General features: G+C 33.8%; 1 protein-coding gene across 2 annotated transcripts; it reads left to right on the forward strand.

Annotated features, from left to right (window-relative positions):
- Window positions 1-317: 317 nt before the first annotated feature.
- On the forward strand, window positions 318-14,052 carry LOC117339528 (coiled-coil domain-containing protein 125-like). 2 transcript variants are annotated; one of them, XM_033901181.1, is made up of 11 exons: window positions 318-855; window positions 1,885-1,946; window positions 4,027-4,113; window positions 5,017-5,076; window positions 5,440-5,525; window positions 6,169-6,251; window positions 7,569-7,732; window positions 8,533-8,640; window positions 9,286-9,481; window positions 10,306-10,436; window positions 12,963-14,052. In XM_033901181.1, the coding sequence occupies exons 1-11, from the start codon at window positions 426-428 to the stop codon at window positions 13,077-13,079; spliced, it is 1,524 nt and encodes a 507-aa protein (XP_033757072.1). In that variant the 5' UTR covers window positions 318-425; the 3' UTR covers window positions 13,080-14,052. The 2 variants fall into 2 exon arrangements, with proteins under 2 accessions (XP_033757072.1, XP_033757073.1); XM_033901182.1 differs by having other exon boundaries at window positions 319-855; window positions 7,569-7,690.
- Window positions 14,053-21,117: the final 7,065 nt, after the last annotated feature.

Raw genomic sequence — 21,117 nt, forward strand, 5'->3', positions numbered from 1 at the left:
TCATAAACTTCAATAATGAAAATGAAATGCTATAGATTACGACTTAGAAACCCGGGTAAAGCAAAAACCATGCATCATTATTTTTCCGGATAATGTCAAGGGTGATGTGTTAACTAGACTATCCCTGACTGTTTACGTAAACTTTTCGATTATATCCATACGCATTTTAATTATATCTAAGAAAGAAACAGAACTGACAAGCGAAATCATGATTGATTGGCTCTAAATAACTATAATATGTTATATCAAGTAAGAAACTAACTTGATGTATCGATTATTTTTGCATTTTACAGAACTATATTCTGCGCAAGCTGTTCCTGTTTATAGATGTTGTTCGGTCTTCCACGACTGCCACTGCATATCGTTTGATCTAGAACGTTGTTTACAAATGAGAACGTCTACCTCAGCTGTGTTGGGGCATCGTCATGTCGCTTGATGCAACTAATACAGAAGACAGTAACCCAGAAAATGGTGATTTGGGGCTTGGCGAAGGGCTACGACCCGGAGCCCTCCCTAGAATATTAAAAGATTGGAAAGTGAAGAAAACACCAAAAAAGCCAGAGAAATATTTACCAGATGATTTTTACTGTGAAGATTTGCATCCACCGATACAGAGTAAATCACGTCTGATCTTTCCTAAAAAGACGAGAACACATAGTCAGTCTTCGATAGAATCTGATAGTATGAGTGAAAATGGGAATGAAGATAACTTCCCAACATTTGCTGATGTTCCATATGGAACTTCACTTAAGCAACAAAGGCGATTGTTTGCAAAAGATTTGTCAAATATAAGGCAAAGATGCATGTCTTTGGATTCCTCTTCACAGATGTTTCTCCCCGAAGGCTTTTCAAAAAGTAAGCAGCAATAACTTAACCTGTTAGACGTGATCATGTTAAAGCTACTGTAGTGGAAGCTTAGAGTATATCATGTATATTAGTGCTGCAATGGTAATCAATGGTTCAATATATCGCGGTATAAATGGCACGGTTCGGTTCACAGTATTTTGATCTCGCATCACGGTATGCTCACAGTTCAGGCCGTTTCCATATATGTATATGGAAACTTTTCTGGATCCGTGTAGCTGAAACAGGTGGTCTTAATTTATTTAAAATCATTTTCCATGAGCTGGTTGCTACTGTCAGGAATCCTGTATTTTGATTGGCTGATGACGACTCACAGATCTAGGTTATTTCCTAACCTGAATATTGTTTCTCGCTACTTCATTAAAGGTGAATTTTGCTACAGACAGTACGGCGTACACCAATCATGTTTATCCTGCGTAAAACCCAGAGCTGTCCACGAAAGAACAATGTTCTCTCATCCATATCAGGGCCGTCTTCGTTTTTGCAGTCCAAATGGTTGGACCAGTGTTGTTAGTTTATGAAATAAATACGGGCCTGGTGATTTTATATTGCTTTCAGACGAGCCCTGACAAAGACTGCCAATGCCTGTATTAACATTTGCAAGTCCGTCAAGATAGGCCTACTATCAGTATATGTTTGAAAATACTGACGGACCGGTTTGTCTGCATAAACGAACAGGCCCAGATCTTATAAAAGTGCTTTATACTCTGCAAATGTGATCGGTTATCAGTTCATCATTTTATACTTATCTTTATTTTAAGCTTCAAATAATCCACTGTGTTATCATGCTTAATAATCAAAGATCCTAAATGAAGCTTAACTACTGTTAGTTTTATAAGGTATGATATAATAATTCTTGTATAAACGACGGTGCTAAAAAACTTAACCACCATGTTTATTATGCATTAATGTGTATAGTGATAACTGCAAATGTACTCATATTAAACTCATTTTAACTATATGTACATGTACATCTAAAATTTGATATAGTTTAAATCATTTAATGATATGTTTTTGCAGCAAAACTTCAGAGAAGTCTGAGCAGAGATGCAATCGAAAAGAAGTTACTGGAAGCAGAACAGGTGAGGAAAACTATATATATAAAAAATAACATCAAGTTAAGAAAATGATCCTGCTTGTATATGAACTAGAGCTTGAATCAGCCACCTCTCTGTTAAAATAGAAATAAATAAGTAGACATTCTACCACTAGGCTTAAAAGACATTACCTGTAGCCTGAGCTAGTAAAGGTGTATAATTATGTACTCTCCATATCTGCCTACATGACTCCACCGATTAGGTTGATCAGTCTCACAGTCTATAGTCAGTTTTCTGTCAACATGGTATATATTGTTTTCTTATCGAATCCGGTAGACATAGAAATGCATCTTCGAACCTGCCATGTTTAATTTGTCTTACTGACATCGAGGATGAATATCACTTCATTTTCAAATGCCCTTTGTACAGTGAGCTGAGAATCAAATATATTAATCCCTATTATCGAATAAATCCCTCCGTCTTTAAATTAGTTATATTTCTATTGTTTGGTAATACAAAAGAATTGTTTAATTTAGGGAAATTTGTTCATCATGCAAACATATTACAAGGAAATTGTTAAGTAGAAAATTAGATTTTGTATGATTGACCCTGGAAATATCTATTGTAATTTAATGTATGCAAATCTTGTATCCAAACCTGTATCAGTTTACAATTAATAAACAATTAAATATAGAGTACATATACACTCCTTTTCAACAGCAGTACTAATGATCACCTGTAAGTCTATTGTTATCAAGATGTAAAAATGGATCCTTATAAGCATTACAGTACAAGGAACATAAAGTCTCATTTGTCTTTTTAGCTACTCTTTGTTGCATAACTGACAATAAAACTTATATGACATAAAATGAAATTTCTAACAGCCTGTGCTAGTAATATAGTAATTGGGAAGATATTGATTATTCATTTCTTTTTTCTTTACTTTGGAGAAATAACAAAATTTCAGCTGGGGAAAAAGACCCGCTTACAGTGCGAAAACAGGGGGACATATTTGGTTTTGGTTTGTTTTTGCTTAACGTCCTATTAACAGCCAGGGTCATTTAAGGACGTGCCAGGTTTTGAAGGTGGAGGAAAGCCGGAGTACCCAGAGAAAAACCACCGGTCAGTACCTGGCAACTGCCCGACATAGGTTTCAAACTCGCAACCCAGAGATGGAGGGCTAGTGATAAAGTGTCAGTACACCTTAACCACTCGGCCACCGCGGCCCCTTAAAATATCACTAAGAATATATACAATACTGTATATAGTAAATATGATGGTAATAGTAAAAAGTTAAAGGTAGGAGAAAGAGCCCAGACCAACTTTTTTCCTTAATATAGGTCAAAGGTCAAAATATAGGTCAGAGTGACCTACTTGATGGATGACATACCATCTCACCTAGGTGAACCCATACCTCAAGTATGAAGTTCCAGTGACAGGTAGTGTACATGTATCGGGTAGTTATAACTAATTAGTAACTGGTGTACCTCCTACATGATCACTCGGCCTATTTGACATGAAACTGAGCCCAGCAAGGTTAAGTGTGGAAGGACTTGGACAACACAGCCAGAAGCCAACTCGATTTACACTCTTCTTCTTTTAGAATATAATTTCCGGTCACTCGATTCGTAGCTCTTCTGCTTCTGGAAGATCTTCTACCTCTTCCGTCTCGAAGCTGGCAGTGACCATGTTTAAGTGTGCAGGTTTGTGTCACAGTTTTTGAGAAAACTTAAAAACTTGTTTATTTTGGGTTATGTTCTTCCGGTTTACTCGATTTACATATAACGGAATACGATCTTCTGAGAAGAATATTCTGGGAAGATTGGAAAACAAGTTGGCCTCAGGGCAATAAAAACTCCAGGGTCAGTAGATTCCATCTGTAGGAAAATATATGTTTGGTCCTCATAATTAGACATTTGTGATGACACCAGAAACAACACAGGCAATGGTTAATTTTAAGAGGTTCCCAAAGACAAAGTCGAAGCTGAAATTTATGTATACCGTACCTGTCTCGTATTTGTCACAAAATTTATAGTTTACAGAACTATACAAATAACATGTTTATGCTGTTTTTTAGTATGTGATTATTAATAGAAAATACTAAATCATGATTTTCTTCTTTTAGGAAGTTGAAGAACTGAAGATTGATTTGGAAATATACCATAAACGACTAGAGGCAAAATACCAAGCTATTGCTATTCTAAAAACACAGGTACATATAAAGAACTGATCATACATATTTTTAGCCCACCATCATCAAATCGCCCTGCATCCGTGGTCCATCGTCCGTCCTTAAACAATTCTTGTTATCGCTATTTCTCAGAAAGTACTGCAGGGATCTTTCTTAAATTTCCCCTTGGTCCCTAGTTATGCATATTGCATTTTGGAAACAATCTGAAAACAACATGGCCGACAGGCAGCCATCTTGGATTTTGACAATTTAAGTTTGTTATCGCTATTTTACAGAAAGTACTGAAGGTATCTTACTCAAATTTCATATGCAGGTTCCCCTTGGTCCCTCGTATTGCCTTTTGGGACCAAAACAACATGGCCGACAGACAGCCATTATCGCTAAATCTCAAATTTCATATATAGGTTCCCCTTGTTTGAAAAGTACTTGAGGGATATATATGTTTCTCAATTTACACAGATTAGTAAGAGGAAGGGAAAAATAGAGAGAAGATCAATCTGACATGAAACCTATAAAGATCATGCAATATTGGGTGCCAAGATCCCTCTGGGATCTCTTGTAGTACATTGTTCTCTAATTTATGCCTTTATTATGTCACTAAGTCATCTGCCTGTATATTGAAATATATTCAAGGAATTAAATTTACCATTTCAATGTTTGTTACTGTATCAGCATAGTATATGTAGTAGAACTCGAATCTTTGAATGGGTTTGTGCATCCTCAAATTCCAGGGGCTGCATTAAAGTACACTCTTAGAATATCACCTTGTATATTGAAAGTCACAAGTGGAAACTTTGAAGTATTAAAATGTGTTATTGTAAAATATGTGCATTTCAATCTTTAATTCTATATTCAAACATTTTGATTTCAAATTACTAAGCCTGGGGGAAATCAGTTTGATTTGTTTCTTTTATTTAATAACAGGTCTCAGAAATTGAAGAGAAAGATGAGAAGACAAAAAAGTACCGTCATTCCCTAGAGCAGGTAACTCTTTTACAAGGGGATGTATGATATTGATAAAGATGCTACTTTTGAAGTCATTACAAGAATTCCCTGCTTGTGTGTACAACAAACCTGACACCAAATGACCATTACTTCACCTAAGGAAAAAATGGCATTTTCTGAACTATGCCAAGACATCTCAGAATTTTAGGGAAAATGCAATAAAATTGAAAATGAGGAGACAAAGACCACTTGCACTTGTCTGCTAAATTAGAATGTTTGAAATTTACCGTAATCATCAAATTCAAATTATATCATTTGTTGAGGTCATAGAAATGGAACAATGTAAAACTAAAGATGATCGATATATACTGAATGTATATCATACGTATTCTTGTGTTGTAGGAGGTGAACAAACTCAACTTTGAACTGGACAAACAGGGAAGTAGTTTGGAGGACAGTCAGCAGATGTGGGCTGTGCGCTTTGACAGGTGGGTATCGTTGGTACCCCAGTATTCCTATATAACTGGGCATCCTTCCAATGCAAAGATGGAGGTCAACAAATGGGAAGGGCTTATAACCAGTCATAGTTCTACTAGAGTCCTTAAGTTAACACTGTACCCTACTGTTTGTTGGATTTACCATCCTGTGAACAGCCAGTGTCATTTCAAGGTAGATCCTCCTTGTAGTAGCTGGTTGCTGCCTCACTGAACAACATATATACAGGAGACCTGCTGTATGTTTTCCAAAGCGATTTGGGTAAATGGCTTATCAAGGGCACAACTACAATAGTATAGACCGGTCTGTGATCTCGGCTTCCATGCATGAGAAACACAAACTGTCCTGGAAAGGGACCAAACACTCACCTTGGATCTTATTAAACCTGAGATTACACATTTGGAAGGGGGAGGGGGGAGTGTGTTACGTAATTTTTTTTTTAAAGTCTGCAGTTTTCTTTTAAGTTTGATAGCCTTTATATATCACCATCGTATCAGAGAAGTAATTGATGGATTATCTACTGCTAAAAATTGTAATTATTAAACCTACTTATAATATACACTGATATCATATACCATAATAACACACTGAACAGTTAATGAGCTTGTAGCATAGGAAAGATATTTATCATTTCAGTGTGTGCCGGGATAATGTAGCATTAACAGTGGAGTTAGAACAAAAGACAGCGGAGCTAAAAGCTTCTCGATCACAGAATCTAAGTAAGTACTAGTGTGTCACATCATCACTCACATACTTCACACTTGTATTTAACATATTAAAGAAAAATAATAAATGAAAACAAAAGTTTTTGAATCCTAAAGGGACATTCCTTCGTTCGGACATCAGAAAGTTGCAAAATTTCTATTGATAAAATCTATGCCCAAATGAGGATGATATGAGTTTTTGTGCCTACCAGTAATGAAAGTAATGCCGAAATGTATAGAAAAAATATGTTTCGTACACAAATACTGTCTGTCATTGTGGTAATTAGTGATACTTCGGGTCAAATTGAGAATTTTGAGGATTTAATACTTTAAGTACAATGTACTTTGGTTTTCCTTGAGAGTAATACTGCTGTATTAATGTAAAGATTATAACTTTTACTCCTTGGGAAAAATATATATTTCTCATCAAGTTTCATTTTGGTGACCTACACTTTATTTAAACGAAGGAATGCCCTTTAAAGTTTTTTTCTGCGAATCTTAATCTAGACTGAATTACTTCATTAAAATAAACCAATTTTAGAATTTTGGTATGTACATTCATAATTTATTTGAAAAATTATTAAAAAAAAATTCTTTTGATTTTATATTTAAATAAGTTATTTTCTTTTCATTTTAAAGTGAAAAAGTAAATCCAAATGCATTTGAAATCAAGAATTTTATCTTAAACACACACCCAGGCCTCAGTTTCCTCAACATTTCCTAACTTAAGGAAATTCCTGAACATAATTTTTTTCACAGGAAAACATTACAGAATTTAAGGAAAAATCTTAGTCATATGGAACCTTCCTTCAATTCTGTAATACTTTCCTTGGGAAGTTTCCTTAAGTTAAGGATATTTATGTAACTAGACATTAATGAAATAAATACTATTGATTGTATGATATTGTAGCGGGACTGGACTGGGTCGATCATCGGTGACCAGGTAGCTCAATCGGTAGAGCATCCGGCTAGTGTTCGGAGGTCCCGGGTTCGAACCCCAGTCTGGCCGCTACATTTTCTCCTCTCCTGTTACAAAATTGGCGCCCAACTAAAATATCCATGGTGGTGGTATAAGGGTCTTGTGTGTCTTCGAGGGCAAAGACTTGAAAAAAAGGAGGGAGGTGTGTAGCGGGACTGGACTGGGGTCGATCATCGGTGACCAGGTAGCTCAATCGGTAGAGCATCCGGCTAGTGTTCGGAGGTCCCGGGTTCGAACCCCGGTCTGGCCGCTACATTTTCTCCTCTCCTGTTACAATATTATAGAATGTTATATAAAAGCAGAATGAGCCTATAAAATTACAATTGGCTTATCAGTGTTAATCCTTTATGCAGGTCTGTGTCGGGAGCGGGATGAGCTTGTTGCCTTGTTAGATGTCCAGGAAAGAGAGAAATATTCAAAATCAAAAAGTACATCTTCTGACGATCAGGAGTACAGCCAGTACACATCTGCAGAGGTAAAGGTTGAAGGTCATAGTAAAGGTCAAGTGTCATCAGAGGTATGTTGATATCTCTTGATTAAGCATGTGGCATGTTACAGTATGCATGATAAACTTGAAAGCAGATTAAGTGAGCAGTATACAAGTAAGTTAAACATAAGGGTAATAGATGAGCTCTGAAATTAAAAAAAACTTGCACTTTTGAATCAATGACAAGGTAAACCAGCATAATGAAAAATATCTGTAATTAGTGTACTTCCGCTTAGTATGTGTGGATGTTTACAGACATATTTACATTATGCAGTAATTTTGGTTATAAATGCAGCATGTTTGCATGAATTATTTACTCTCTAGTTTTATGATCATTGTTGTCATTACTGCAAACAGCCTTAAAAATAAGTCAGAGTTAATATTAGCAGTCGAAATGATAAACATGATATACAATTTTGAAAAATCAAATTCAGTGTAAAATTTTGCTGGTCAAAATTGTTTACCACTTGACATTTTTTTCCCCACATAAAGAAAATTTTATTGAAATATGCTTTCTCGATACATCCCATTGTAGTTGATATAGTTTTAATATATTTTAATCATTGATGTACTGGTTATGAATTTGAAACATAAATGTGTTCTTGGCAACTCATCACATGAAAGTTATATGTGCAATCTGTTAAGTGTTAAAATCTCTGATTTTACCCTGGTACCTGATACAACTGCAAGTCTGATTTATCAGGCTGGTTGAGTAAATCCATGGAAAATTGAATTGAATACTATTCCTTTCTCAATATTCAGACATTTTATTAATATCTAAACAGCATAATATTAGTTGACTTACTACATATTTCCTTTTATACAAACAGCTAGCTGTGATGGGTGCTTGTAAATGTCGAGGCACTGAACCGGAACCGTGTGGATGTGCCATGGCTGCTGCTCATCTGCGCCGAGAGATCATCAAGTGTAATGAGAAGGTACCTCTCTTTCTGTCCGTCATTTGTTTCTTATCAATTTATGCCCATTTTAACATTATTATGGTGACATTTTCTATTCGTCTGATTACTTGTGATGTATTACGTCATCAGTGATTTTTGGTCAATCATTACATCTCATAGTATTGCAGTCAGGTCACGGTAGGAGTTTGCTGTTGGATGTTTAGAAATAGATATTACAAGAAATATTCAAATAGTCGTCCTCTAACATTGACCTTGACCACAGAATTCAAAATCCTGTTTAGGACGACAGGTCAGAATTTTACAGCCAACAATTATGGTCAGGTTTAGCAGATTATTTCAATAGCTATAATAAGAAATGACTTAAATAACCCACGAGACGTAACCATGACAAGGTTAAGAATTTGCTGGACAGATTCATTTTTGATGTATTCATTTTTTTTTTTTTTTTTTAATTTTTAACATATTTATACATCACATTAGACACACATTCAACACATTCATACATTATCATACTACATCTAATACAACTCATATTGATAATTGGATGTCGAGTGATAACAAAAACAAAACAAACAAAAAAAAACCAGAAGAACAGAACATATTCATTTTTGACATTGACATGTATGATGTGAGGTTAACTCTTATAATTAATCTCTTTATTAGAATGAGATGTACCTACGAAGACGAGACGAGGCCTACATGACAGCCGATGCCTACCACATGGCCTTTGAGGAACAGTTATCCAAGAGCAAAGCCCTCATGCTATACATATCAGATATTGCTACCTCAGGCTCCGGACCATCCCGTGTCACCAAGGCCAAGGCCATTGTCAAACGCTTCATACAAATGCTCAATGATGGTATGACAATACTGTAAATAGGAAGGTTTAATTGAGAAATATACAATGCCATGTACAATATTTCAGCAATGAAATAGGTTGATATAATGGTATTTATAGTCGTTTTGAATAACAGAATTTTGCTGGCAAACATAACATATTGCACTAGTTTGAAATATGATATTTTTCTGAAAGCTCTATAATTTAAAACAAATAGATATTCCAAGGCTATTAAATTAAAGGGTTTTGTTGAACTAGGATAACCAATATTAATTGAGGCCTGATATAGGTTATCATCGCTCCATAAATCATATCGATAGGAAAAATGCCATAATTGTATATTTATATTCCACTCATTGTGCTAGCTAGATAGTAATTTGATTAACACTCATATGACAAATGAAGTATTCATTATTATTTATTCATTACCAAAAATGATTCTTCATTTTGACATGACACTAAACTGATAAATCACAGCTGATTCCAATATCGTGGCTTTAATTATGATGTCATAATGGGCACACAATGGATGGCATTTACAGTGCAATCAATCACATTTCTTTCTAGTTAGTTTATATTGTAGAAATGCCCTGATATTATTATATATATAGCTAATCTAATATAAAAATGTTTTATTGGTTTAAGTGTTAGAGCAAAAAATTGTATGATGCTGCTATTTGTTACACTAAGGCAGTGTCTGATGGATAAATAGATAAAATTGCATCTGAATCACAACTGTAGATTGTAAATCTGTCCAATGCTCCGAAGAATGTTTTATTGATACAAACTGTTGTTGTTCTAACAGCTTTGGGTTGATTATACCTTTAAGTTTTTACTTTGAACAGAGGACTACACAACAGCTATGAAAAGGGAGCATGTACAAGAGAAGGGTTCCGAAAGTAACGGGACTTGTCCCCAACCCCCCGGAGTACCGCCAATTACTGACAGGGATCTGGTCCTCGCCCTCACAGAAATAGTACGTCTTTTAAGTCACCGGAGACAAAGTCTCAAGTGACCTATTCTAATCCCCTTTTGTCCGTCGTCGTCCGTCGTCCGTCCGTAAACAATTTACATTTTCAACTTCTTCTCCAAAACCACTAATATATTAAAACCAAATTCAATGAAATTTGGCAGGAAGCTTTTATGCCTAAAGGTCAACCAGAATTGTGAATTATATGGTCCTCAACCCCCCAGGGGCCTGAGGGGCGGGGCTAAAAAGGGTCAAATTGACTAAAATTTCAAAGATCTTCTTCTCTACTCTCAGATATGGTGGAATCAAACACTCTTCATAAATTGAAGGGTCTTAAGGTGCTTTACCAAAATTGTGAATTTCATGACCCTGGGGTCTCAGGTTTGCCCCTGGGGAGGGGGTAAACTTTACTATAGTTCATATAGGGAAATCACATTTTTGACTATTATTTGTTTGATTTCTATTGGAATTCATTCTAACTTTGTTAACATTATCAGTATGGGATAACAGATTGATGGTATGCTCATATTTGCCCTGACTGACCCCCAGGGGCTAATCGGCGGGGCTAAAAAGGGTCAAATTAACTAAAACTTCAAAAATCTTCTCTACTCTCAGATATGGTGGAATCAAACACTCTTCATAGATGGAAGGGTCTTAAGGTGCTTTACCAAAATTGTGAATTTCATGACCCTCGGGTCTCAGGTTTGCCCCTGGGGAGGGGGTAAACTTTATTATAGTTTATATAGGGAAATCACATTTTTGACTATTATTTGTTTGATTTCTATTGGAATTCATTCTAACTTTGTTAACATTATCAGTATGGGATAACAGATTGATGGTATGCTCATATTTGCCCTGACTGACCCCCAGGGGCTAATCGGCGGGGCTAAAAAGGGTCAAATTAACTAAAACTTCAAAAATCTTCTCTACTCTCATGCAGATACGGTGGAATCAAACACTCTTCATAGATGGAAGGGTCTTAAGGTGCTTTACCAAAATTGTGAATTTCATGACCCTCGGGTCTCAGGTTTGCCCCTGGGGAGGGGGTAAACTTTATTATAGTTTATATAGGGAAATCACATTTTTGACTATAATTTGTTGGATTTCTATTGGAATTCATTCTAACTTGGTTAACATTATCAGTATGGGATAACAGATTGATGGTATGCACATGTTGGCCCTGACTGACCCCCAGGGGCTAATGGGCGGGGCTAAAAAGGGTCAAATTAACTAAAACTTCAAAAATCTTCTTCTCTACTCTCAGATATGGTGGAATCAAACACTCTTCATAGATGGAAGGGTTTTAAGGTGCTTTACCAAAATTGTGAATTTCATGACCCTCGGGTCTCACATTTGCCCCTGGGGAGGGGGTAAACTTTACTATAGTTTATATAGGGAAATCTCATTTTTGACTATTATTTGTTTGATTTCTATTGGAATTCATTCTAATTTGGTTACCATTATCTGCTTTGGATGGCAGTTTGATGGTATGCACATGTTGGCCCTGACTGACCCCCAGGGGCTGATGGGCGGGGCTAAAAAGGGTCAAATAGACTGAAATTTCAAAGATCTTTTACTCAAGACCCAAATGAGGTAGAATCAAATACCCTTCATAGATGGAAGGGTCTTATGGTGCTTTACTAATGTAATGAACTTCATGACCCTGGGGTCACAAGTTTGCCTATGGAGAGGGGGTAGATTTTACTATAGTTTATATAGGGAAATCACATTTTTGACTATTATTTGTTTGATTTCTATCAGAATTCATTGTAACTTTGTTAACATTATCAGCATTGGATGACAGCTTAATTTTATACACCTGTTGGCCCTGACTGACCCCTAGGGGCTGATGGGTGGGCTCAAAAAGGGTCAATTAAATTAACTGAAATATTTCAAATCTCAGGTGACCGTTAAGGCCCATGGGCCTCTTGTTTTTTTTCTTTTCTTTTTTTTTTAAGAGACTTAGAAAATGTGTGAATTACAACTCTTATGATAATAGTTTATTTTCTAAAAAGATGTATGCTGAAACTTGAATATATCTCCGAGTCAACACCTTTATCTATTAAATAATATAGATTATTCATATAATTTCATAAATAATTTTTTACCTATACCTTTCAAATAACTCTCATTTCGTGAGGGCTATTCCAGTAAAACATCTAACCAAGGGAAGACTCCAGGTTTGTCATACAGGGATCACCAATAGAAGTGATTTAATTCAAGCTCATCACATATTGATGAAAAGCTGCATGTATAGAATTTATTTATCACTAGAGTTCTCTCTATATTTTACTGGACAGGAATAGCCCTCAGGAGTTGACAGAATATATACAATAATTAATAAATTTATATAATTACAATAAATTAACACTTTGTATTTATTAACTGATTTAGAAATATAATGTATTGTTCATTTCTTACATTTTGTAATTTTTTGTGACAGTTTAACTTTATTAATCTTGTGTTTTATGTAACTTGATCAATTAATTCTTATTGCTATAAAATTTTACTATGTTGATCACATTTTTACAGTTACATGATAAGACTGAAGCCTTAGCCAACAAGAAAATTGCCATACAAGTTCTTGGGGATCGAATCCAGCATTTAGAAGAAAAACTGGCCATTCAGGAGGAAGTATTTCAAAATTAGAGGAAACTTGTTAGTGAAAAAAAATTCCAGAGGATAAAAAATCATCCGGTCCAATAATTCTTCAGTTTGCTTCTGTAAGCAACAGCCAGATTAAGAAACAGTCTTGTATGCAAGCAATAAAATCATGGTCATTGTCTTGGACAAATAGCTGTGAAAGTTGGACACTCCTTGGACAAATATAGTGTTGGATTAAATCCTCGACTGCCTACCAATCTACATTGTATTTTACTCACAGACATCATAATTTGACAGTTCTAAAATGATTTGCCTTTCTTGTCAGCTGCTTTTGTTTTGAACAACTGTGTTAAAGATGTTTACTGTCTGTTTATGTTTGTTTACACGATTTTATTGATGGACTGTTTATGTAGATAAATCTAGAGTAATTTGGTATACCTCATGTTGAGGTTGTATAAGAAATTTAGAGGAGCAAGTCATTGCTAGTATCAGAGTTAAATTTTGTTTTTATTAGACAGATCATGTTTAAAGTATGGATAAAGTGATATTTAAGGTGCATACTTTGTCAGAAATTCTGTTAAGGTATGAATGGTCTCCGAAATTGGTACAGGTCACATAAGCATGACTTCTAAGCATTGGTCCCATTATCTTGTATATTGCTGGTACATATTAAAGATATGCATATCTCTCCTAAATATGCTACGCAAAAAAATCCTCTGTCCTATGAAATAAGGATCTAGGAATCAATTTGCATAATTATAACATGAGTGAAATTTTGCCATGGTGATCTGAGCCTCAGATAAAGATGTGTGGTACAGGTCATATTGGTCTTTTGTTACATGTTATTACAGACTATATAATACAATTTATATACTGTTACAATAGTGCTGAATTCCTTGTATGGAGATATTTTTGTGGGAAAGGGGCACAGATTTCGTTGTGTATATCAATAATCATTGTTGATTTTGAAGTTTTATTTTATGATTTAAGAGAATTTTAAGACCTGTTATTTAATAATCGGAAATATAGATTAAGTTTAATTTTTGATAGTTGTTGTAGGTTTAGAAAACATTAGAAAAAATATGTGAGCAGAACAGGCCCTGTGGACCTTTTGATTTCATTGTTAACAGGTGAAGGTGGATCCTGTAGGAGAGGAAGTAGATCCTGTATATTGATAAATATCTGTTAGTTAAGATTATTGTTGTTTCTAGTGTATTGCATATTATTTTAAATAAAATGCACACCAATATCGCACAAATATCATAGGCCCCATGACTTTTAAGATAATTTCTGAAAAAAAACGCTTACTTATCTTAAAGTCAAGATACCAAAAGTGTTCTGCAAAACAAGTGTTAATCAAAAAACGTATATCAATTGTTGTTCATATTTATCAAAGTAAAGTCACAAAATTTAATGTCTCCCTGAATATAGAATAAAGTGAAAATATATACTGGTTTATACTGGTAATATCACTGTATAACAGAGCTATTTTTACATCATGATTAATTAATATGAAGTTGTATGTATTTTCATGAGTCATAATTTTATAAACTAAAAACAAATAGATGTATGTGCCATTGTAACTTTTATCAGTATATTCATATGTAAAATTGATTTTTTATATCCAAAGTTAAATACGGCTTGGAATAACACATTAACTATAAAATACAATGAATGTAAAATACCAAGTAGACGAGTCTTCCTATGGGAGGAAACAGGAGAACATGGAGAAAACCCACGTGGTTGGACAGGTGTCCCAATACATTTTCACGTCTGATCAGTGGATCATGCCTCGGTCACCAAGGTTGACTACCAAAACTGATGGTTAATAGATTACTTCTCAGATCATTTCAAACCTAAGTCTGGGTTTAAATCTTGATCATTTCAGACTAAAGACATTATTAAGATTTCTTCTTTGTTGTTTGTACATATAGTTATGTTATTATGTATGTGACATTTCCAAAATTTAGATTAAAGTCAAATTTAATTCTTACTAATCTATGCATAATTTGCATTGACATTCATGGTAGCAGCAGCATATTTCATTATAAGCTATACAGTAGTTTTGTATGTCTTTTTCTTTAGCCATTTTTTTTAGGTAGCATGGTTTGGGTATTTTGATTATTACTACATATTTGACCTAATACCAGTAAGCACACCTGTCCCTATTAGCACACCCCAACCGTTTTTTAAGGAAAAGAGGATTGGTGTACGAATTGAAACATAAACTTTATATAAAGTTTCTTACCTCACTGATCTAGCTGCCAATTTATTCTTCAGTCTTTTAACCAAAGACTCTAGGTTACTTCTGCTACATAAAGGTATGTAAAATGAAAAATGGGTTATTTTTCCACTCAGATTCTACATGGAAACTTTTCCCTGTACATGGTTATGTATGAAATACACCCTTTTGTGTCAGTGCACAATACACTTGTTAGATTGAATACGGTATATATATATATATATATAGATTGAATACTGTTTATATATATAGATTGAATACGGTACATACATTTAGATTGAATACGGTAAATATATATAGATTGAATACTGTTTATATATACAGATTGAATACAGTATATACATTTAGATTGAATACGGTAAGTATATATAGATTGAATGCAGTACATATATATATATTGAATACAATATACATTGTATATATATAAATTTATCACAAACTTCCTTTAAAATATTGTTGAATCTCCTGGTCACAATGTCTATAGAGTTGAATCTCCTGGTCACAATGTCATCAACAGTTTGAGGATTTCTCCATCTTTGGGATCCAAGAGATATGTTCTCGTTATCTGGTAATCACATCGAAGGTGAATGCAACCCTGAATTTAACATAGCAACGTTTTATAGTGACGTGTCGGGTCAGCTCCAATATCATGTCCTTATAGACTTGACATAGAGACTTCAGCTGGGATATTATATCCCTTAGATTTCACATACAAGTTAAGTTTAAAAACAAAATTCCATACTTAAAAAATTTACATAGACTTCAGCTAAAGTATTTCATAGACTTAACTTGAGGCTGAAATTCAAACATAATTCCTCAGATTTTATGTTAACATTTAATAGAGTTTTCAGTTAAAATTCACCTTGAGATGGAACCCAGACTGTTGGTGACATTGGGACCAGATTTTATTTTACTTTTTTTCCCAAAGATGATTTAACAATGCAAAATATAATTTTATTAATATGTTCATAGCATCATACAATATCACTTTCATTTTAATTTATTACTAACATTGGGTTTTTTTAAGGGACCAAAAAATAATGATTCAAGCTATCAAATAACAAACACAGGGGCAAGACAATTTATGAATGATGCAATACAATTTCATGCAATTATATGGTTCTCTACACCTATTTAATGAAAGGAGAACTTGCCCCTGTGATCTGTTGTAATGAGTTTGACGGTGAAACATGATATACCAGGTATCTCCAATTTTCAGCAAAATAGTACTTTCAAATAATTATTAGGTTGTATTTTTTATCCTGTGGGTAATTAGCATGAAGTCCATTTAAATGATGTTTAATTCCTCTTTATAATGGACAGTGAGTCAGTTATGTATAATTGTATACATGTATTGAAAATGCTGTTTTCTTGTTTCAATATTTCTGTGATAAAAGTACATTTATTTAATTAATTATTCTTATTAGACATATTTTGGGACCATACATTTGTATGTGATAAAAAAGATCTAATAATAAATGTTTATATTGAGATTGCAATATAACTTAAAAATCTACAAATGTCATGTTCATGTATGTAATGTTGATGAGAAATCTAGAAGTCTTTGTTATCGTTGAAGTTTGTGTTTATTTTAGGTTTTATTTAAATATTGTTGTGGAAGTCAAAGTCACCAGTACATTGTAATGTTGTCTTTTTATTTAATTTTTATTTTAGTGTCACATGTAGTTTTTCTGGTACTAACTTGTGGATTTTTATCAGTAGTGCTACTAAAATTTCACTTAATATTCTTGACCATTGTGTTCAACAAGTTGATGATAATCATAAGTAATCAGGTACATGTTTAACTTGAGGGATTAGGAGTTTTAACACTAAATAATAAAACGGGTACACTATAGGGAAAAGACTTCTCATGAAAAAATCACAGGGATTTGGCACTCTCCATATAATATATGCATCACGATAATATAATATGATATTGTATTATATTAATACATCTGTATGTATGGACGGTCGGTTGCCAAGACCCTGTGTACATAATTACATGGTGTTGGCATTTACTAACAATGATATGAAACTAATAATTTGCAAATTATTACATTGTACTTACATGTACCTAAGTGTTAAAATGTTTTGGTGGACCACTGAGTTATCTAAAGCCCTTTATATTTATGACATTTCCAAAGAATAGAGAACAATAGATTTATTATACCTTTGAAACATTTTTAGCTCGCTGGAACGAAGACCAGGGCAGCTATTGCTGTACCTCTAGAGTCAGTGTCAACCGTAGACAGCTAAGTTTAAGTTGTTTTTTTTTAAAGTGTTGTGTCAATACTGATGATGTGTGTTACTTCTTGTAACAAGACCTTTTTCGATTCATACTACATTTGCAAACCTGCTGACCTTGAATGTGACCTTTGACCTACTTTCAAAAAACATTAATCTTGGCCACAGTATGTTAACCATGCGAGAAAGGGCTTTTATATTTGACATGTGTGTTCCTTTGTAATAAGGTCTCTCCATTGGTACTATGTTTGTGTACCTGCTGCCCTTGACCATAACCTTTGACCTACTTTTAACAAAATCTGTTCAGAATTATAACCCGTGAGCTTTATTGTCATCTGACAACTTTTCTTATTGCTTTTACAGGAAGTGGGAGATCCAAGTTTTAAGTATATTTTAGATAAGTTAATTGGGATTTCCTGCATTGTCACATGACCACATAAACTTACATATATCAAAAATATTCATGAATTAACATCTGTATTCTACATAGGCTTTAAAAATGCTACATTATCAATAACATATCAGTGCCGGTAAAATAAGTTTGTTGTGATGAAGTTTTGTTGATAAACTCTGGAGAGTGGAATTTTGACTTAGAAGATGTAGGTTGATTATATTGTTAAATGTGATTTGGGATCTTCCATAATAAACACTTAGTGTTATGTAGTCTTGATTGTTAGGCATAATTGACCTGTATCTGCATAACAAGGTTGATACATACTTGATCAGTCAGGTATGTGAAATATTTTCTTTGTTTCTCGATTTTGTGTTGTTGTTTTTTTGTTGTTTTGGGGGTTGTTTTTTTTTACTATGCACAGTGAAATTTCAGGGCCAATTTCTTTGATGCAAACTAAGTTGATATAAACCATATGCAAATGCAATCTACTTCTAATAGCATGATGATAATATGATAAACTGCAGCTTATTGTTGTATAGATTTACCAGTATATAAGTAATAAACAGGACTTCAAGTGCTTTAAAGTTGTGGTTGTTTGCCAGGTAATACTTTGCTTTTTTGCATCTGAAATAGATGTTAATAAATGTAAACACAATGACATTGTGATTTTGAAAACTGCCATAATTGCTGAAAATACCAACCAAAGACATTTTATTTTTATTTTTTGTGTATCAGAGGTCTAGCTTTCTCTGTATGTTTTAGTATTGGTGTTTATTATTGCTTGTTATTTATAGTTTACCAGGATGTTCTGACTCGGTTTTTGCTTCGTCTGCTTCCAATTTTTTATTCTGCCAAATATCTGCCATCATCATAAAAAACATGTTGCTCAAAACAAACATTTTATTCAATGATTTCAAATAGCTTATATTTATCACTGTAACTTTACATTAATATTTTTACAGTATATCGTCATCATAGGAGAAAACATACATGTATACAGTCAAACTTTGACTTAAACGCTCCCTCTACATGATAAGGAAACCTGTCTATAAAGACCATCTGTTTTGGTTAACAATGTAACAAAAGTCATTGTAATTAGCCTCTATATAAAGGCTTCCTCAAAATTGAATGGTAATTCTCTTTATCGTAATTGTTCTGCTAAGATCATGATTAAATGCAAAATTTATTATACCTTATTTATCTTCAATAATAAGCCTCCCTCTCCTAGTGTAAAAGTTTAGTATACCGTATCTATCCTCAAATAAGCCCTCTCTCCTAGTGTAAAAGTTTAGTATACCGTATCTATCCTCAAATAAGCCTCTTTCTACTGTAAAGGTTTAGTACTGTATTTATCCTTTAATAAGCCCATTCTCCTAGTGTATAAGTTTATTACCGTATCTATCCTCAAATCAGCCTCTTTCTATTGTAAAAGCTTAATTACTCTATCTATCCTCAAATAAATCCTCTCTCCTAGTGTAAATGTTTAGTATTGAATTCATCTTCAATTACCCATTCTCCTAGCAAAAACATTTAAATTAGTACTGTATTTATTTGAAAATAAGCCCCTGCCAAGTGTAAAATTTTCGGTATAAAGTTTGAGGAGGAATTATTTGTGAACCACTATTAGCTTACTGTTTTGAAATTGCTGATTCTGCAAGAACGAAGAAGGGACTTAATTGCAGATAAATACAGTATGTAACTGTGAGGATCATTTCTGTTTAATTATCACTTTTTTCAGCTCTCTTGAGTGGCCGTTATAGACAGGTTTTGCTGTATAAAATTGCAACAAAGAGAACAACAGCAAGTAAATGGAAACATGTCTTTCCTGTAGGTATGTTTAAATTCTGTTAATTCTACAAGGCACTTTTTTGTATCTGCAGTCTATTAAGCATAGAGTCAAACCTGTACTAGCAGACACCCTTATATAGCGGACACCTGTCTTTAACAGAGAGTTCCCGGAATCCCCAATGAAAATCACTATATAAATATCATGTCTAGCGGACACCTTCCTAATGCGGACAGCGGAGACTTATTTTTGTCCGTATGTTGTTTTAAATTCTGTATAACGGTAGTTATAGTAATAAAACTATAAAGCCTGCTAGTGTAGGGATACCTTACTACAGGTTTATAAAGTACTGTAGTTTGATGTATTAGTTGTATGATATAAGTTGTTATAACTTACTTAATTAATTTACAGAGAAAAGTTGAAATGTAAATTATGGATTTAATGGGGTGGGGGAGGGGGGGATGATATTTTAAAAGTTGTTTTTTTATTGCTTGATTTTTGTGGATTTTTTTTTGAGGAGGAGGAGGAGCTGGGACGGTAAATTTGTGTATCATTAATACGAAGGAATTAATTGACAGATCAGTCAAACAAGCAACCATTTTGTGGGCTTTATGAATATGATGATATACATGCAATCTTGATAGAAAGCATAATTTGACTGAAAATAAATAACTTTATAACTACAAATGTATATGATCTATCAGAATTGTGAATACGTTTCATCTTTTAAAGTGTCTTGTGTAACTACATAAGAATACCTGTATGTGCAATCTGAATCATACTTAGTTGCAGACACAGTTAATTTGTGTTCTAGGATTAGCAAAGTCACATATACCGTACATATATCTTGGAAGTGTAGTTATTAATTTTATGAAAAAGTATTAAATGAAAAAGCTTTGTTGTAGTGTTAAGTTGTGTCTGATTAAATTAACAGATTAAAAATGTGTTTTATATCAATCAGAAGGGGGCAATGTCTTTAAAATGCAATAAAAATAACAAAACAAAAAGTACCTTATGTGCATGTAGAGAGGGAAAAAGAGTATTTTAAAAACTTTACCGGCAAAAAAAATGAGGTGTACATGCATTCACTCCATTACTGAAATCAGTTGCGTTTACACATATACGTTCCTGCTGAAATAGGTCATATTTTTCTGTCTTCCATTTCAAATTAGCGCACAGTACTCTGAGTCTCCATTGTCATTAAAATATGGTACTCACATTTTCATTTCTTGTGAAATTTTAATAAAATTGATAATTAATGACAATAGTATAATATGCCAGGGATGCATACTAATATAGTTGTTATGTATGAGTACAGTAGTTGAATCATGGACTATTTGATCGGTTTTTGTCTCTCTTTTGTTTATTTTGTGAATGGATTTTTATGTCAGTGACTGTATCATTATTTTATGTTTAT

Source organism: Pecten maximus, chromosome 12 (genome assembly GCF_902652985.1).
Source record: "Pecten maximus chromosome 12, xPecMax1.1, whole genome shotgun sequence".
Classification (NCBI taxonomy): Eukaryota; Metazoa; Mollusca; class Bivalvia; order Pectinida; family Pectinidae; genus Pecten; species Pecten maximus.